Below are 18,034 nucleotides of genomic sequence, written 5' to 3' on the forward strand. Positions count from 1 at the left end.
GGTTGTAGCATCGGACAGTGTTGGGTACAAGACCTGATGACAGAACTTGGTGAGTCATATTATGCTAAAGTAAGGAGAAGAAGAAGCACATTTACAGACATACATTTTCACAGTGACTCAATTTTACCAAAGACAAGAAGATGACACAGTATATGGTAGTCCAATAACAGAGTAATAGACCATGTCTGTACTTAAGGATTCCTAGCCATGCCAACCCATCCATACTAACAGTATTTTACCTCAGCTTATCCTGAATGGTGATTATCACAATGACACGCAAATAACTCCAAGCCCTAGTGATGGCCTTTCTTATTAACAACATTAGAGAATACTGCATATCAACACCATGTGTTTGCAGTGTTGAGGTGTGTTTACCATAGTTGGTGCTAGGGGCCGAGTACTTGGTGCTGGACTTGCGGATGATGTTCTCATGGATCTGGAACCATTCGTTTTCGTTGTTGCATCTGGCGAGAACGACGAGAGCAAAGAAGTGCCCGTTAACTACAGAGCCATTAATGGACCCAGATGGAGAGAGGGGGACGGGCGACGAGGGACGAACTGAGCAGCGTGTGTCCCAGTACCGTTTTCCTCGTGGAGAAAAGGTACCAGCGGGGGGAGACTCTATCAAGCAGCACATGAACCCAAAGGCACAGCGTGCTAAGCTAAGCTGACAGCCACTTCTCCACCAGCCTTTTTCATTAGTGGGGGCCCGTGGGCCCCTGAGAGAGGCACGGGGACAGGCACGGGCTGGAGTCTGATCTGAAAGGACAGTTTAGAGACAGCTTTGCTCCACACTGAATCACTGCTGGCTTTCTGAAGAGGAGGAGCCCTTTGGCTTTAAGGAGAGATGTAATAACAATCCTCATAACATCTTTATTTGACCTGGAACACTACTTGTATTTATTTAATTTTGTGCAATTTGATTACATTTCAACTATGTTATTTCCTGTCAACAGATGAGCAGAAATTGCTGGAAAAGTGACTTTAGCATCATGGAGAAGCATCCATTATTTCTCTGCCATGCAGACCCCATGGAGAGCAGGCCAGATGCTGAGCTCACTAACAAGAGAGGATGCAGAGAAGGAGATAAGCTATGCGTTGAGTCACGGCTTTGCTTGGTGTTATTTCCTCTCCTCAAACTTTGTCCTCTAACTTTGTTCATTTATCTAAGTGTCATGTCTCTCTCTCCCTCTTGCTTTCTCTCCGTCTCCCTCCCTTTCTATCTCTTCACATCCCTTCATTGGTTGGCTGGGGTACAGCGGCATCTCTCTCTGGCGGAGCCTAACAGAGGCAGCCAGATTCACATCACGCCAAGAGCACAATCTCAGGCCCGGGGTGAGTAGCTATTGATTTTCCAGAGGACACTTCATTATCATTCTGGTCAAAACACACAACCCATCAACACAGCCCAGCGCTCCGTTGTCATGCACAACATTTACGGAACGTTCAAACAACTTTCCTTCCTCTGAGCCTACTGTACTGTGCTACAATCCCACCTTTCATCAAGTGGCGCTGGAACCATTGATCTGCATGGTAATTACAGTGGCAGGTGCTGCACATTGTAATTACAGTGTAGGAAGTCAGTGCTACACATTAACTCTGATTCAGATCAGAATATTGTGCCAAGTAGGTGAGTCACTGCCATGGATGTATAGTTATACTAAATTCGCACAACTCTCACAGGTGAAGGCAACCAGTTTTCGAGGACATTAAAACGACAAGGTACTCATTTATACCAACCATCAAGGGACTATATCCACGTACTACTGGTATGTTTAATCTCAACAGCATCAAGTCAAAAGCCAAATTCAGCTGTAGACTCACGTGTAAACTTTCAGCACAAAGTCTTTCTCCTCTTTGAGATCAGTGATGGTGTGGAACACGTCACTCATAGCGAGGACAGCACAGCCGTATGGCCTCCGGTACTGGACATGGGGCGGGCCCTTCTTCGAGTCGTTCAGTAACATACGACCTGAGGACAAACAATAACAACTATTTTCCAACTGTCCCTGATAACAGTACATTGGGCTTTTCTGTGCGTCCCTCCATGTGAACTTACCAGTTCTTATGACATGTGCAACAATGTACAGATCTTTCTTTAGGTCTTTACTGCTTAGGTCCTGAAAAGAAAACACAAATTGTTGTCAACTTTGGATATAGTTTTATTTTGAAGGTCTCTCGTGGTGAACGGAGGGAGAATTACCGTGAAGAGGGCACACAGACGATCAATCTTCTCTGGGTTCTTTGGTCCTCCATTCTTGTTCAGTCTCACCATGAACCTTTCGCTGTGAAGGAAGACACATGTAAGGTGCTTCAGCGTTAAGTGAATAAACTCCCCTGTGATTGACTTTGAAAGAATGTCAATGCTAATCATATCCTGTGCACCCTATCCTGTTTGTGTCTGTCCTGTATCTGACTTGTATGTGTGTTTGTGTGTTCTGTGAATATCCTGTGTCCTGTGTGCGTGTATTTGGACAGTGTACTTTGCTGTGTGTGTGGTGTGTGAGTGTGTGTGTGTGTGTGTGTGGTGTGTGTGTGGTGTGTGAGTGTGAGTGTGTGTGCTCGGGGCGTCCCTCCCCCGTCCTCCCTGTACCTGATCTGCTTGGCCTCGCGGGTGTCGTAGAGAGAGAAGAACACGTCCGCGTCCTCACTGATGGTGTTGTAGGTGAAGCTCTTCAGGTTGACGAATAGGTGGTGCAGCACCGGGACACGGCAACCGTCTCCGTGGCGCTGACGCACGCTGTCACCCTGAGAACGAACGGACGACGAACACTAACAAAACATGTCCTTACTGCTGGGCCCCAGTCCTGCTGCTGCACACATGCCTGCTGTGGTGAGAGGTGGTAGGGAGGTGGTAGACATGCTGAATGGAGTGGCTGTGTGTGGGTCAGCATGTGGACGCTGCGTGTGTTTCTATCGTGCAGAGGCCTAAGTGGTGGTTAAAAAGTCGTTGTAAGCATTTGTGATGCAGGTGTGTCAAACGGGTTGCCATAAACACGCAGTCAACTTTTGTTTGGCTAACTACTCAGCAGTTTTAAACAGGTCATACCTGGTTTGTGCTTGGCTGGCCACAGTGTCTGCTTGATACATGCTGGGGGGAAGAAGAGGAGAGAAACAGATCAGTTTAGACGGTCCGCTCTGGTCTTGTCACTATCAGAGCTTACATACCAGTTGATCCTATTCACCTCTAAATAGCTTGTGCACTCCGGCCGCACCTGTACAGCACTACCCTGTACAGATGCTTAGAATTGGATTAAAATGCGCCCACCCATTTAGCCAAGGGGCTCCTTCAATGTGCTGTCTGCCTAAAATAAGCCCACATGAGGTAAAACGTGAGCCAGTGGGAGAGGAGAGGACAAAGCCTATACCGCCCACACACACCACACACACACACACACACACCTTCGTGCTCAGCAACCTAAAAGAGCTCCTCTACTCCTACCTGAGGAGGTGCCAAGGCCCCATGGCCTGCCAAGAACAAGCTCACTTTTATCGACGGAGTGAGGAGGCTTTTTGGCAGGGACTCACTACCCTGTTGTTTCTGGACAGGGCACTTAATGCAGTAACAATCTGCTTGCAAAGCCGAGAAAAATGGCAGAGGAATAATAGGAGAGTGCTGGACAGTTGGGCAGTGTCTCAGGCTGACATATGGACCCTCTGCTATTGGTCAGACTGTGTCTCCCCTCTCCAAGATGGCCTCCCCAAACATTACAGTCATTACGCTACGTCTGTGTTATAATTACGTGGAGGACTAGTCCTAATCTCCTCTCTCTCTGGGTAGATTTGGAACACCCACATTGCTCCCGATGAATTCCAAAAGCACATTTGTGACATGATTTATTTATAGAATTATGTCTCAAGTCAAGACATTGGTTTACGTAACCAAAACTGTAATATTCAATTAATTTACTATTCCAATGTGTGTTTTTCTAAAGGCTCACCCAGGCTTGTCACACTGCATTATGTCTGCGCTGCAAGTTAACATTCATGCTCGTGAGAGTCATGGGCATGCTGGGAAGGGACACTCTCAATATGGTGGGACGGTGAACAGAAAGAATAGGCCTTCTTATCCAGCCTAGTCCACAGCCGCAGAGTCGTGCCGTCTCCCATGACTCACTTTCTTATGGATGATTTGGTAATGAGCACATTCACACCAACACACACAAAATCTGGAAAATGCATATACATGCATGGTGCAAACACTCACGTCCTGATATTTTACAGTGTGAATACAAAGTGCATCTTCAACAATCACACCCACACAGTGCCAATGCTAAACCATTCTGAGAAAGAGAACCATTTTTCTCATTACTACAGATGCACAACAAGGTCAATGTTTTCCTAATGCTCAGGGAGTCCAAGGGAAACCACGAGTTATACTGATAAGTGTTCTGATTCAGAACCACAAAACTCTGCCAGAAGATTCAACCAAAATTAAATACTCTTTACGAGTTATACCATTTTGTATAATTCAGACACACTGATCTGATCTGGATCCACCATTTCAAACTCTTTCCTGGGAACCAGGTCTAAGCCAAGGTGCCTGTAGAGGAGAGGAGGAAAACAGAGAGAGAGAGAACAAGAATTAGATAAATGAACAGACCCTTTCTTGAAAGTAAAAACAGTAAAAATCCCAAGCAGAATCTTTCAATCGTCAGTCACAAGTCAAACAAAGCGGTCAAGATGAATACATTTCAAACACCCGTTTGAAGCCTGACAGGCTGATGGCCCAGGAGGACTCAAAGTGGCTCTTGTGAGGACCGTCATCCCACATTTAGTAGGATGGGAAGTGACAGTCGCGTGTCCACGTTTACGCTATGCGTCATAACACTATCCCACTGTAGCACCCCTAACCAGAGGAGCTGGGGGGAGAGGGGGAACCGCAGAACCACTATCCCTGCTTCTACAGGCAATACGGCTACCAAGAGACAAATCAAACCCCGGCAGCCCTCAGGTCAGTTTGGACAAGGAGATATTCAGCTAGACTCTAACACGTAAACCCTGTCATCTATAATATCTTTATTTGACATGGCAGATTGGTCGAGAACAGAGTTCTATTTTGCAGCATGTTTATGATGTTAAGGGTTATGCTATTCCTTGGATGAGATGAAACCCATACATAAATGGTCAATATAAATGGATCCCGGACTAGTTCGATGGAGCAAGAAGCTGGCAGCACCAAGAATGTGGGGTGTCCTCCAGGGCAGGAAAATGTGCATACAGTAGTGCTATTCATTGGCTTTGGATTCACACATGCTCAATAGCCTTAAAATCACATCATAGCTACATTTACATACATTAAACACAGTACTATAAATGATCTCGCCGATATCACGTTTCATACAACAGTCATAAACTCCATTGGTTCTTGTTCGTCTGCCTTAGGTCATGGCCTGAGGGCCAGTGCTCCCATCTTAGCCCGTTTCAGAGGAAACTCACTCGTTGCCCCAGTCCAGTCTGACGGTGATGTGCCGTTTGATCTCTCGGGTCTGCTCCTGCGCCAGGTGACCCTGGATCAGCTGACGCCGCAGGTCGATGAGCTCGTTCATCACGTGGCGCAGCTTGTGGAAGAGGTCCACCTTGTGTTTCTGTCAGGGCAGAGGTAAGAGTTGGACCACAGATGGTAGAGCATGACATGACTCCAGTCCAAGAGACACTACAGTATGGCTACAGTCTTTCTAGGCAATTCATTGAAGTTCTATTGGAGAGGGATAATGGACTTATGATTATGGATTACGTTTCCATAGTGGTTTGCACACAATCTCATACCACTTGGTGTGCGTGACAGTTGAAAGTGGAGTGTGTGCCCAGTGGAAGGTAAAGCTGTTAGACTATCGAAGGACTAATGGAACTTTGGATATTTAATGCACTCAAAGGTATATCACATCTCCACTATAAAAGGTAGGGCTATAACACAGCTTTCAAGGTACATGCGCCTTTATGCATTTATTTAAAATGTCAAAAAGATTGTGCCAAACAGATTCGACTCAGTACAATGCTTGTTGCAGTGTTTATACCAAGGTAAAAACTCTAGATAATATCCAGTACATCATCTCTTTTCTGGGAAAACTTTTCTTTTTTTTTCAGCACCAAGGACAGCACTTTTAATTAAGGCATTTTCTTCTCTCCCCGACAGCATGACAAGCCCACATTACCTCCCAGGTTTGTTTACATAAGTGCAAAGATTAAACGCTGCCACAATGCTCATGTAAATTTAATGAGGGTAAACATTACATGTCCTCAAATGCTGGTAGCTGTTCGAAAACAAAGATTTTTGTCAGAGTTGATGAGCCCTCTCGGACTGTTCTGTAGGGCTAATTATGTACATTATAACAGATACACACTTATGCTTAGGCCATTGCTCCCTGAGGTACCACCATGCATTCTAATTGGTTAAAATGTGCCTCGAGGGCAAAACATCCAAGGAAAACCTTATAAACATCTAGCCAATGATACGTCCTATTTTTATGGATGGTAACCGTGGTGACTACGCCCTACCACATGCGGGAGGAGGAAGAGGAAGAGGGGGGCTACCAAAATGAGCAGTGTTAAATCAGTGGTCCGTATTAGCTGTGCTTGAAAGGAAGTTACATCATCACAGCCATGCCGGCGGCTCATTGGCTGCTCTGAGCATGAGCAGTCCTCAGTGAGAGGTTACATAAAAACACGTTGCTCTGGAACAGCTCCCCTCAGCTTCAACCCCCCAACCACCACATCCCCTGCCCTGGCAGTCAGCAGTTATTGGTCTGCTATAGGTTCCTGGTGAACACGTTCATGGGGGGAATGCTGACTGAGGGAGGTAAGCAGCACTGGGTCTTAACATGATGCTGGGGCTGAAAATGGAGAGCCAAGATCCAAAGCAACGGCAAACTGACACAGCGTGAAATTGCTGAAGACAGCTGTGAGGGCAACCGCTATCTAAGGCCAGAGACTATATTTGGTTCTACATAGATTGTGTCACAGCATGTGGAAAGGGGCTTCTGAGTTGCGTACCATAAAGGAATATATTGGAAAATAGCTGGCCCATATATGTGTCTAACTGTCATGCTATTTCTTGGTCTTTTAAATCAACGTGGGTATTTTAGCGGTTGAATGAGGTGAAAGAAAACTGCAGACCACAGGAACAATTCTCTCTGACAAATCCCTTAAGACCATATCTGTAAAACAGTAATGCTTCCCCTTTCTGCTCAGGCTTTTTAAGAAATCTCTGAGCCGGCCAAGTAATATGCATCCATGAGCCCACTACACGCTGTGGCTAGACAGAGGGCTTCACAGGGAGGCGTGAGGGGGTGGGTGCTACTGACCACGTAGAGCTGCTTCCATAGCACCCCCCATTCCTGTAGCGTGGAGGTGGTCTCAGTGATGATAGGGTCCTCCAGGGGTACCACCGTCTCACACAGTCTAGGGTGAGAAACACACACATGTGCACACGCACACACACACACACACAAACAAACAGATAAATATATGCAGATATTTAGGTCGCCGCCTTGAGCTGTTTCAATAATGGCATTACAACTGAGTGATGATAAACATGTAATGTACCCAGTAATGAGATTTTCTCTGCCTATAAGGAGCCATGATGGGCCACTTCAATACAAAAACAATAGACATCATTCCTAACTCTATGAGTGTGACAGCCACGAGCCAGTGGAAGCCACAAGCCTAAAAGCGAGACAAGAGAGACCTCTGATATGAAAAAGGAGGAGGACACGGGCAGTCTGCTGCAAACAGAGTCTCTTTGTCCTCTTTTGGTTTACAATCGTCCAATCAGGCTGGCTGCCATTGAGCTTTGGTGTTCCATCATGGATTACATTACAAAGAAAACTTTTTGGTTAGGATACATTAGACAGTCCATGGATTACATAACCAGTTAAAGTGATCCTCCAAAGCTGTAATGCTTGGGGAAAACTGCCACCATACTGTAGGTGTTGCGGATCATTACCTCCCATAGACAGCAACACATATTTCCCAAGTGCAACTCCTGGAGTGAGGATGTACCACAACTCCCATTTCTAAGTGTGCACTTTTAATTGTTTAAAAGCTCAAGAAGAGGCCTCTCTCTATGTGGCAGCTGAACTGGAGGGGACTGACATAACACTGTGAAGTATACTCCCAATCCACACAGTGCCACCGAGGCCAACCCGCAGATTGAATCTCTGTGAACACAGCCTGATAAAGAGCTCCACTGCTCGCCTTTGTCTTTGCCCTGATCTCTGCTTTCAGAACCACCGACAGCTTTTGTTCCTTCAACATAGGAGCCGTGACGGACACTAACCCATGCGTGTGCGTGTCGACGTATTTGTGTGTGTGTCCGTGTGTGAACAGTATGCATGTCTATGTGCACAAGTGGGCGTTCCTCCGCCACACTGGATAAGCACTCCTAATGCTAGTTCAGTATGGATCCTCACAGATCAGCGATGAGGGAAATGAGGCGGCCAGGAATGGGCCGAGCGGGCATGCTGTCAATGATCCATCGATGAATATGACCCAATCACAGCTCTGTGTGGTGGCTAAGGGAGAACTCCATTCGAGTTCAATGAGTCAATGCTCCCAGCCGTTCCAACACTCTGAGTCTCTGTGTCCATCATGCCCCTGCTGACACGGCCCTCACACAGCACACTGTGCTAGACTGGCTGCACAGCTGTTGTGAAGAGGCGGCTCAAGAGACGCTGATGCCTGATGCTGCCTCATACGATGGTGTGCTGACATGGAGCGGGTGAGACCCGGACGGGTTAAGACAGGTTTCAAAGACACCAGTACTGTGGTTGGTTGATGACATGCTTGGATAAATAATGATGATTGGACATGAGACTTACCCTCTGTTGGTCACAGTGGATTTCTTCAAGTGAACATAGCTGATTGGGAAGATGCCCTAATGGGAAGATAAGATGCAAAGAGGTTACACACAGTGCGGCTAATCCCCATTCAGTATGTGTGGTGCTATGGGTACTGTAGCAGCCTGTCGATGTGGAATCCACTTGGGTGGACCATTAGCTGCAGACACACTTCTGTCAATCACTGTCAGTAAACGTTTTTGGGGATTGTTGGCACCACATTCAAATAGTAAGAAAAGAATTATGCCAAAATAAACATCACTTAAATCTCATTATTTTCATTGAGCTGCAGCTCCTGTAGTGGTTCTGTTTCAAACAGAAATACATAAACACACCCACAACCTTATACATGCATACTTTCTGTCAAAGGAAACGCGAGCATGGTCACGTGTGGCAGCCCCAATTGAGCCTTGGCTCACAGTACATCATGAGAGACAGAGCAGTGCCACCCTTTCAGCTCCTCTTTCTTGTTCTGATCTGCCAGATGTGATGAATTGGTCAGAGTGAACACAACTGATTCTCCCAGTTCAGGGGGAGGAAGAGGGAGAAAGCAGGGCCAACAGAGCACATGACAAAATGGAGGCCTGCTGGTAGGGTCTGTGAATCACTGAGAAGAGCAGCAGGAGCAGGCTGTTATGCCTCTAGGACCAATATCTAAGCAGGACTAAACCGTTTTAATGATTCATTCTGGAACATTCTGCCCACCTGGCTGTGTACCCACATGACCTCAACATTTGAATAATCTGGCCTTTGAATTCTCATAACCTTTGAATTCTGATGACCTTTGCATTCACAGTAGGTTAACAAATCGAAGTCTGATTTAGATAACACAGATTCAGGCTAGTCGTAGCCTAAAGCATTTCTATGGAGATGATTCATTTTAGATTGAGGAAGTGTCTCATATGCGCCCTTAGAGTAACAACACAGCTGGGGTTACCAGATGTCATGTCTTCCCAGATGTTGCAAGTATAACAGATTCACTCTCACATTTTGAGAAGGAACATGAAGCTACTGTCTAGGCACAGTCATAAATATTCTTTACCGAACGGTCGATTTTATCAGAAGTGGATGTGTCAGTAATATATGATAACTATTTACTGCAGTGCAGTGTATTGATCGATAGCAGGCAACAGCTCTGGTGGTTTGTGCTCTGGCTGTTGGGAGGGCAGTGGACTGGACATGCTAGGTAAGACCGAGGGGCTCAGGGTCGGATGAGCTCCAGCTGGTGCCTGCAAGCCCACATGACACGGAACGCCATGTAAATACAACAGCAGCAGGCTTTCTGGAGAGAAGTGGCTGGCAAAACACCTGATGGTTTGGACCCCATCCTCGCCCACCCTTTTACCTCAACACAACTGCTTCCTGTGTTTAGCAACCATACATGGGGAAATATATGATCCTTGTTGTCATTGGAATGAACAGTGCCACCAACTAAACTATTTCTCCTATCCATATAGGTAGCAAAGAAACAGGTAGGTCATTACCACTCTGTCTGAGAAAACAGAGTATACATGAACATGATCAATGCGACTTTACAGGTAGCCTATTTACCTTTACGGAAGGCTTTTTGGTGGAAAACCCTCTGTACCAACCTAAAGGAAAGCAGAAAGGTAAATCAAAATAACTCACACATACACATCCTCATAGATTTACGTTGTCATGCTCTTTGGTTTCCTAAACATGTCATGCTGTGAAATGTTAAGACTGAGTCAAAGCTAGCATTAGCTACTCTTGTGAGAGCACTACCTCAATAAACCTTCGCTGTTGGTACACTTCAGCATATTGTATTGCGAGACATTCTTGGATGTCTCAGAGCTTTGCATGTATCCAACATGCATGGGGATGTCTGCTGATCTATTTTATTGTCCATGTAGAGACGGCGTTGTGTTCTTACCTTCACTCTTCTCCAGTATCTGCACGGTCTCCCCTATCTCCAGGACCAGGGCCTGACACACTGACCCCCGGAAGTTACAGATCACTGCGCAGAGGAAAAAGAAGTTCAGGTTGCGGTGGCCATCCATAAAGCTTCAGAGTCCGATTGTGGGATTAAAGCAACCTCTCAGTGCCATAGGAGTAGGTGAAATGAAGGGAGTAATTCTGCAATGGAGCCTTATTAGGTTAGAGAGGGGGACTGGGGTCAAGGTGGGCCAGCCTGGTGCCAGTGTGTCTCTCTGCCTCAGCAAACTTGGTGTCAATCTAGCAACCAGCCAAGCAAATTTCATTAGTAGATAGCCTTCAACGGAGTAAATGTCCTTTGGGGTTCTAAATAAAATATTGCATCCATAGAGTGCCCTGCAAAACCGGCAATTTAGTACTTGTAGTACTGTAGATACTCCTGTCTGACCTGGTTTTTGCTCATTTAAGGAGGGGAACCCGACAGGGACAAATAGTTCTACCTAGCGCTTTGTCTGGTTGTGTAAATGGGTAAAGTATTGCATGAATATTAAGCTGCCTAGGTTCAGGATGAGACTCTTATTTATCTGTGCTATTCACATGTATGAATGAGGTGACTCCCCAACTATGTCATGTTTTGACAAAACATGTGTTTTGGTGTGCCCCACTGGTTATCACAGCTTTTAATAAGCTGGTTCATACAAACATCTAAACACAGAATCACACAGGAGCCACTGCCTCACCAACTGTAAACAAGCACCCTCCCTGAAGTGTAGAGTCATTTTAATAGCCAATTCATTCTTTAGCAGTCCTGATTTTAATGCAATGTTAAGTTAATTGCACTGTCTCCAGATATAGACCACACACACACTCTACTGCTAAATAAGAGGGGGGGGGGTAAATGTTCCTCAGTCATATTGCTGCATTTGCATAAATGTTCCCTGTTGAACCTCAATGTGCCGCTGCCTGTTTCTGCAGAATCACACATTCAACCAGGACCGGTAAGTGTAAAACATGATGTATACTGAAAGATGCAGTGCCTCAAACTCTGAAGTGAACTTAAAGATGTAGATGTGATTAATCTTCAGAGACAAATGGCATGGTTAGGAACCTAAGTCACATGGCCTCTGGCTCCTCTCTCATCAGTAGTTTGTGTCATCTGAGAGGGGTAGGATCTTAACATCACAGGAGATGCAATGTATACAAGCCTCAGTGAGGACAACATTGTTTGATGATGACAGAGCCCCATTGACGATTCAAAAACCCACAAATGGTGGCCCTTCGAGGAGAGTTCTGTGTTAGTCATTATGCTAATGAACTAGCCAGGGGACCCAATGAGGGGGAGGAGGAGACAGAAGGAGGAGGGGCTCTGCCGGGCGCCTGTTTGTGGGAAACGAGTGCTCGGTTCCTCTGCTATGGTAACTATGGCAACAGATCATCTACAAACTGGAGGGCTTTCTTTACTGTAACTGCTGCAGGGATATGGGCTTTTTAAAATGGCAGGAATATGGATGCTCTCCTGTGCAAGGGTCTAAATCAAGTGTACAGAGCAGAGATTCAAGGGAGAGAAAGATAGATAGACTGAAAGAAAATAACTTGACACCTTTTTCTACTGCTTCAGGCCCATTACCAGCCAAGGCTGAAGACTATCTACTTGAGTCCACTTCCTTAATGTCCTCTACTTCATTTGAATTGCAAAATTGCCCCCAGACCATTAGAAAACTCCTCAACAGATCTCACACGGAAGAAGATGGGCCTGTCAGATTTTAAAGAGATGGTTCAATTGCATCGGCTCTGTTGACAATACTGCAGTCTCATCTTTAGAGAATGTGATCCATCCATCTCTCAGTCCCCTACTCTGCCCGTGGGAATAAGCTGGAACTTGCAAACTGAATGTTTACTTTATGCCTATGCCAACATGCATGCTAGTAAATCTGTAGACTTCTCTATCTGATGTGAAGGCTTGAGATATTACAGTGCTGTGACACTGGTTAGAGAGCCTGCAGCCCTTATAGATGTGTGCCTTTGCTGTCCCAAAACGCCCCTCATCTATATAAAGCACTGCCATTTGGATTGACTGTAACAACGATGCTAACTGTGGGGCTCAGCCACAGTCCAGTGGCAAACTGATCATGATGATGGCATGAGTAAGACCAGGCAGTAAGTCTGGTTAGCATGAGCAAAACCAAGGCATTTTTAGCCTTCACAGACATCAATGGTTATTTGGTAAAGATCAACAGCACAAACAAGGGTCTGTTTGGGGTAATGACAGAATAAATGGACACATTTAATTCCACCTAATGTGAGATAAAGATCTCTGCATAGGCTACATAGCCTAGCTTTTATAGCCGGACCATTTTTACAAGGCCTGTTATGTGATCAGATGCAAGAACAAAGTTGCTTACACTACAAATAGAATGTGTTTTCAGTGGAAAATTCCTTCCACCACAGTAGAATAATGGATTAGCTCGCAAGAATATAAAGCAAACTGTTAAGATGCGCCCCCTAATTCCCCAACCTTGGAATACAGATACAGCTCTATTTTTGTAAAAATCCTCACTGATGCTATTTTTACGATACAACAGCATTTTCTGCAGGCTTCCATGACAATATGTGATGATAGTAGGCAGATGCTGCAGTTCTGTGCTCCCCACAGTGTGAAAAGAAGGGATATCGAGGCCAGGTGTCTGAGGCCAAGCATGCATCTATACACACAAACACACACAATCTCGATTACAGACACAAAATGAAAAACTGTTACTCTGTGAGTTTGCATCTCTCATATCACATGTGTTATGTTACTCCATATTAGGATTGCAATAACATAAAAAATAAAAGGTCAATTTTGAACAATTTATATTTGATCATGCAGTATTGTCTTTGCGCTACTCTCTAATTGTTGGCTCTGCTTACACAAACACAAACTGCTGTGTCCTTCAGTCCAGTGAATCTAGGCTTACAGTATGTGTCATCCTGACCTCTGGCTAAATCAGCCATGCAAATAGATGTATTTAACATTTACAATGCACCTGTTTAATTCTAAAAGACTGTCAGCCAAAGCATGTATAAAATAGGAAGCACATTATTATGGCTATTACACATTTTTTTTTAAATATTTTGATATAAATGCTGACAATGTTTTAATTTGTTTGTTTTTTTCTAAACAAAACGGGTTTGTAGCCACACATCACCAGGGGAACGTGCAGAGTCTGGGAGGCAGAGAGAGACATACTGTACTGTACTATGCCCCACAGCGAGCCACACACACACACAGCAGTGTAAAGGGCAGCACACATCAAACCCTCCCAGACAACAGCCAATGCTACCACTCCTCTATGAGACACTATGCTAACCATGGTAACAACATTCCCTAGTATGGCCTATAGGGCAACACGTTTTAATCTGTAGTAAAAGTATAATGTCAACATCAGGTAGGGATAGAACAGGTTCCATCTTGTTAAGATCACAATAAAAACTGTTAATGTATTTGGGCACTGTGGAGGCTATAGTGGTGATGCTGGCTGGGAAGTGTAATATAAACTGTACTCCTGTTCCTCATTGATTCCTCAATCTTTTAAGAACCAGAGCAAACCCTCACTGGTAGAACAGGTGATTACAATGAGCCAAATCCCAGATGAGTTCCTCTCGTGATTTCTGTACTGCATTGTGACCGAGCAAGAAGCCCCCAGAGATCCTGCTCCCCCAGTTTGAGTAACCATGTCCCAGATCCTCACAGGGCAAAGTTGCAAATTACACAACGCTCTTTGGGTTTCGCCCAGTGAGTCATGTTTGTCTACATGACCTGAATGCACACTCACTCAGGTCTTGCTAACCTAATGATATCTGCAATAGGAGCAGGGGAGGTTTTTGTCAGTTCTGATTCCAGGACTGTGCCACATCTGTCTGACTATGCGCCCATCTGCAGTATGATGGTCACCTGACTGGCCAGTGACGACCTCAGTACCTTCCATTCCCTTTTGCAGCCCACTTACAGACAAGCACACAGACTGACTGTCTGTGCCCTGTCCATGGTTGTCTTATTGTTTTAACCTAGGAAGAAATAATGCTTAACAATGCTAATCTCTCAAATACCACTCAAAGCTAAATATTAGCTGTATATGTGGTGCTTACAGCTATGATCAGACTATAAGACTGTTCACAACAAATAACAAATACCGATCTAGTCATATCCAAACCACATTAGGGTACATCTGACCTGTTCTACTGTTTGAGAAAAAAGCCAGTGACAATTCATTATCTTGTTTCCAATACAAAGAGAGTGATTGCTATTAAGGCATTGAGATTGGATGAGGTGGGCTCTAAATGTTTTTTTTTCTTCTGTTTGTCAGAGCTCATTAAGATAAGACAGACAAAATTACGCTATAAATAGACATCAGTGGACAGCAAAATGGGAGTTGTCGGGTTGGAATTAGCGGTATATAAGAGGTTTCAACAGTAGGTGATAGGTAATAAATATATTATCCTTGTGTGATACTTCAAACCCCAAGGTTTTTATTTTATAACGTTAGCTTCATATAGATAGATGCAGTGCTATATAAGGATACTTACAATCAAGGACGACACTTCCATGTATAACAACTTCTGACTTCAACTGCGGCCCACACTAATCAATGTAATATTGTGTCTACTGAATGATATGATGCTACCAAAGGAACATAATAATGCACAGTTGATATTATTAATGGTCGGGCCTGCTCTCCTGAATGTTATCCCTTCAGCACCATGGACAGTGTTAAACTAAAACGCTGAAGGATAGATTGCAGGGATAGCCAACAGCTGTGTAACTGTTGCTTCAATCCCATTTGCAAAACATGTAGGGATTTTCTCTAACTTGGATACAGTTCTCGATTTCTCGGAAGCCAGAGTAGTCACCACGATGTGGTACCTATTCGTCACCCTTTTCGTAACAATGCAATGCATCATCGAACAAGCAATAAGGATACTATGCGTGTGTGACACACACAAAGAGACACAACAGATTCAACATGACTCATTCAAAAGCCAAGAAATTTGCGCAGAAATATATACTGTTTATCTTTGGTTCAAATAGGCTAAAGGTTGCATGTAAGATCCACAGAATATACTCATGGGGATGAAGGGAGCGATGTTGTGGTCGTGAAACTTTTTTTTATAGAACTCAACAGTTAACTATAGCTGAAGCATGTTTCTTAGTCTACAGGTAGGTTACGCATAGCCTGCTGCTCTGACTCTAAACACAGTCTACACCTGTTGGAGGAACGCAATCTCATTGCCCCCTCGTGGTTTCAACATGAATCGCCTTTTCAAATGTGATGCTCAAATCAAATAACACTTAACTACATAGGCTACAATACTACTGACGCATTTCAAACACCAAAATCCCAAAATGCGTAGAATGAAGCACGAATAAGAGGAATAGCCTTCGGTTATTGTCTTTTATTTAAAAAGCCAATAGTAACAGTGAGGCAAGGACTAATAGGATATCACCCACGCAATGATTTGCCATCTCAGGCATCATTGGGAAGTATTCAGCCATTATTAGCCTATACCTTCATAGGTTATAATCAAACTGATTGAGATGTCAGGTTACATTAAAATATATCATAGCTAAAGATTTAAACAGTATGGTTCCGATTATTCATTATGCTACAGACTCAAATGAAAATCATGTCGAGACTAGTGGCAGTCTAATTAAAAACATTTTGAAAACGAGCAAATGATCGACACAAAGATCTTACCAACTCCGATTTTCTCCTCTTCTGTCGGTATCCACATATTTGGATTTTTTTGGTTATTTTCCCTCCAGACGATGAAGCCACATTCTGTCGATACCGTGGAAAGATGCTGCTAAATTAAAACTATGGTGAATGTACGGCCTGTTCCTTACATCGAACTACATGTCTAAATAGAAATCTTTATCAAACGATGTATTAACGGACCACCGATAAAGAGACACTGTTCTATTATCTCCCGGTGTGTTCGCCGCGCCGTGTCTCCAGTCTGATGCAGTCTGTGTCCACCTACCTACCACACACACATCCACGGTAATCTAATATCCGAACGCTAGCCTATTATTGCAGCAGCAGCTACATATCGACTGGAACGTGAATAGTTTTTTCAACGAATTATTAATGTATTTTCCAGTTGGTGATTAGCCTATCGCTCCAGTCAGTTCTTAATCAACTATAATTTTATAGCCTACGCCGTATTGGCTGTTGGAGGCGAGGTTGAGTCAAAACCCATAGGCGGTCATTAAGAATCGGAATATCGTTTGCCGGTCGAAACTGGTCTTGGGGTGCTAGAAAATATGAGTTAACTGCAATATACCATGAACTGCGCCATCACCATGGTCCTCGTATGACTCATTTGTCAACACTAATGTGTCAAGTATTTGCAAATCTATACTGCACTCCCAGATACCAATGCCATGGCGGATGCATCCAATACAAGGGTTGAAACAAGGCAGGTTTCTAGAAACGGTGACAACGTGCCTCTTGATTGAATCTGCGGCCTCGGGTCTGGACCAAGAAGTCTATGGCTTTTTACATCAGATGCATTCTTTTTCTGACTCCAGAACATGTCATGCAGTCAAAGGATGCAGATATCATTTGGTTGGTATGTGTTTGTCCTTTAATGACTGCAGTCAGTGTTTCTACGGGCCTATTGAACCGTCTATGCATACATTTTGGTCCTAAAACTAAAAATACACCCAGATATACCATATCCATTACAAACAAATAGACTTAGACAAACTAATCCACATGCTATTGAAAAGGCAATTTGGTGGAGCATGTCATAAAAATGTTATGGCATTGCACCTGCACATCTTATGTGGTCCTGACTGACCAAACCAGCAACATTTGAGGCTCACTGGCAATAAAATCAAATGCACTCCATGACCACTGCACTTGTAATTTGTTGTTTTCAACCAGTTGACACATTGATCGACATACGTAAAGCTAATTGACAACCTGAGATGGTTTAGATTAGAGTTGATGAAGACACAAGGATTGCCTCGTGATGAAATATAGATTTTATCATGATTATCTGTTCCTATGTGACTTTCTCTATTACGGTTTTCTATTTCACAGTAAACAGTGATTTAGTGTCCGGTGAGTTTGATGGAGAGTGGGAGTGGGGGCAGAATTCAACGATGTAATGATAGCTATTGACCCCCAGCCCCCCCCCCCCCCCCCCCCCCCCCCCCCCACGCCCCAATCTATCTTAAATGGAATACAGTGGGTGGGATTTTGAACACACATACAGCTGGTTGAGTCTGATGTTATTTATAATTTCAATATGAT

General features: G+C 44.3%; 1 protein-coding gene across 1 annotated transcript in view; it reads right to left on the bottom strand.

Moving 5' to 3' along the window:
• The window catches only part of LOC124480225 (dedicator of cytokinesis protein 3-like), a 30,458-nt gene extending 13,889 nt beyond the window's left edge, over positions 1–16,569 (bottom strand). Inside the window, exons 1-13 of the mRNA XM_047039331.1 lie at positions 16,469–16,569; positions 10,732–10,815; positions 10,389–10,429; positions 8,820–8,875; positions 7,305–7,401; positions 5,440–5,588; positions 4,459–4,543; positions 3,050–3,091; positions 2,594–2,748; positions 2,204–2,285; positions 2,060–2,120; positions 1,825–1,972; positions 376–464 (exon numbers count right to left, since the gene is read on the bottom strand). Of these exons, the coding sequence (XP_046895287.1) occupies positions 376–464; positions 1,825–1,972; positions 2,060–2,120; positions 2,204–2,285; positions 2,594–2,748; positions 3,050–3,091; positions 4,459–4,543; positions 5,440–5,588; positions 7,305–7,401; positions 8,820–8,875; positions 10,389–10,429; positions 10,732–10,815; positions 16,469–16,505 (1,126 nt within the window). The 5' untranslated portion in view covers positions 16,506–16,569. The remainder of the gene's footprint in view (positions 1–375; positions 465–1,824; positions 1,973–2,059; positions 2,121–2,203; positions 2,286–2,593; positions 2,749–3,049; positions 3,092–4,458; positions 4,544–5,439; positions 5,589–7,304; positions 7,402–8,819; positions 8,876–10,388; positions 10,430–10,731; positions 10,816–16,468) is intronic.
• Between the last annotated feature and the right edge of the window lie 1,465 nt (positions 16,570–18,034).

Source organism: Hypomesus transpacificus, chromosome 18 (genome assembly GCF_021917145.1).
Source record: "Hypomesus transpacificus isolate Combined female chromosome 18, fHypTra1, whole genome shotgun sequence".
Classification (NCBI taxonomy): domain Eukaryota; kingdom Metazoa; phylum Chordata; class Actinopteri; order Osmeriformes; family Osmeridae; genus Hypomesus; species Hypomesus transpacificus.